Source organism: Eptatretus burgeri, chromosome 3 (genome assembly GCF_056783735.1).
Source record: "Eptatretus burgeri isolate ZD-2024b chromosome 3, Ebu_testis_v1, whole genome shotgun sequence".
NCBI classification, from domain to species: Eukaryota; Metazoa; Chordata; class Myxini; order Myxiniformes; family Myxinidae; genus Eptatretus; species Eptatretus burgeri.
In genome coordinates, this window is record NC_140963.1 from 18,699,647 (window position 1) to 18,701,800 (window position 2,154).

Genomic DNA, 2,154 nt, shown 5'->3' on the forward strand with positions numbered 1-2,154 from the left:
AATTTGCACATGTGCTGGGGTTATCTAGGTTCAGGTCATGGGCACAATCCCCCCCCCACCCCATCCCCCTTACACTTGCACACAGATATACACACACACACACACACTAAAATCTCTGTCTCTTGATTGTGCAGAACTGCCAGCACATTTCACCAAACATCTTCGAGACAAAATGGCATTGGAGGGTCGCCGTGCAATGTTAGAGTGCCACGTTTCTCGTCCAAGTGCTGTTGTGCAATGGTTCTGTGATGAAACAGAGATACACACTGGAGACCGTTACGAACTGCGAAGCACCGATGTCATTCGCACACTTGTCATTCATCCCGTCATGATCGACGACGAGGGCAGCTACGCATGTGAGACAGATGGTGATTGTACAGAGGCAAGACTCCTGGTGGAACCTGCTAATTGAGGAGTGGTACAAAGATGCTTTATGGACATGTTTAGCCAAACTGCATTACACAATAAATGTCATGTTGTGCTCTCAATGTACTCAAGTACAATATTTATATGAATTAACACTGACGTAAAGAAGAGAAAAGCACTATGCCCTTTCCAGTCTGTAATGGCAACAATAAAGGGTTATTATGGTTTTACTTCCTTTGAAGTTTGTATTAAGCCGTGTATGTATTTTGTTCTGTAATATATCTACAGAAGTTGAGGCTCATGGGAGAGCTAAATGATGGGAAATGCAAGTAAACATACTGACAAAAGATAATAATACCAAGATCTGAAAATATCACAGGTATAGTATGTATGGCACTTGACCAAAAGAAACAACGTCAAAATATACAAATTTGAGATTTTGTACGAACCCCGGTGTGACTTACAATACAGAGAGCAGATTTCGAACAAAGCTGGAATTATATATTCATACAGCACAATACAGGTGACTGACAATAATAGACTAAGTGAACAGAGCTCACACAACCATTGTCACCTAATCTTTGGTCTGACAAAGTGAATAAATTAATTTAGTCATGCTTCTTCGGCTGGCCGGCTAGCTTTGAGGTACTATATCTGCACTTGCCTTTGAGCTGTCTAGCCTGGGTGTAAATCTCTGCCAGGCTATAATCTTTCATTCTGGTGTTTCACATCAAAGGTGACACTTCAATTTGTGTACCATTCATCGGATGAAAGTTAAATTGGATGTCCCATATCCCAGCATTAATTTGTGGATGTTAAAGATCGATGGTGCCGTTCGTAAAGAGTAGCTGTCGTCAGCATGCTGAATGAATTCCAAATTCCTGAATACTCAGCCGGGTAAGCCTTGCCAAGAAACTGCTTCAAAAGAACCAACACACTGTATGGAGTATGGTGCACGAGTGCAGTTATGCTGCTTCATTGAAATTTAATACTTTTCAGCCTCAGAAATCCAGCCTGGATGGTTAAGGAGAGATCCATATTTCAGTCCCAAACATGTACACAGGCTTCTGCAACAGGTGTCTGGCCTCTGCCCATGAAATGTTCTCTCTGCAATCCCAGCATATATATATATATATATATATATATATATATATATATATATATATATATATATATATATATATATATATATACATGTATGTACTGTATATATATATCTTCTTCTTCTTCTTCTTTCGGCTACTCCCGTTAGGGGTCGCCACAGCGGATCATCCGTGTGATCCGCATTGTGATTTGGCACATGTTTCACGCCGGATGCCCTTCCTGACGCAACCCTGGTCGCCTCTTACGACACAGGGATATGGTACACCTATTTTAACCGGGGTATACACCGGCCCAGTACACTGGTACTCACTTCGCCAACCTCGGAAGGATGACAGGCTGAGTCAACCCCCTGGTGTATTAATTCAGTGGCCCAACGGGGCTTGAACTCGACCTTTTGGATCCCAAGCCGCTGCCCGAACCACTGCGCCAACACCAGGCTTCGTACTGTATATATATATATATATATATATATATATATATATATATATATATATATATATATATATATATATATACACGCACACACACACACACACACACACACACACACACACACACACACACACACACATGATCATTGCTGTGGGTGTTGCTTCGGGATAAGGGGAATTATTATTTGCTTGCCCCGAGGGTTTCAGCTCGTGGCTCTGGTGTAACCTGTTAAAGATAGAGTTTCGTATCAGC

At 41.7% G+C, this 2,154-nt stretch overlaps 1 protein-coding gene across 2 annotated transcripts in view; it reads left to right on the forward strand.

Moving 5' to 3' along the window:
• The window catches only part of OBSL1 (obscurin like cytoskeletal adaptor 1), a 64,177-nt gene extending 63,205 nt beyond the window's left edge, over positions 1–972 (forward strand). For both annotated transcript variants that reach the window (XM_085871947.1, XM_085871948.1), the window contains exon 19: positions 135–972. In XM_085871947.1, coding sequence (XP_085728073.1) covers positions 135–412 — 278 coding nt within the window. In that variant the 3' untranslated portion in view covers positions 413–972. The remainder of the gene's footprint in view (positions 1–134) is intronic.
• Positions 973–2,154: the final 1,182 nt, after the last annotated feature.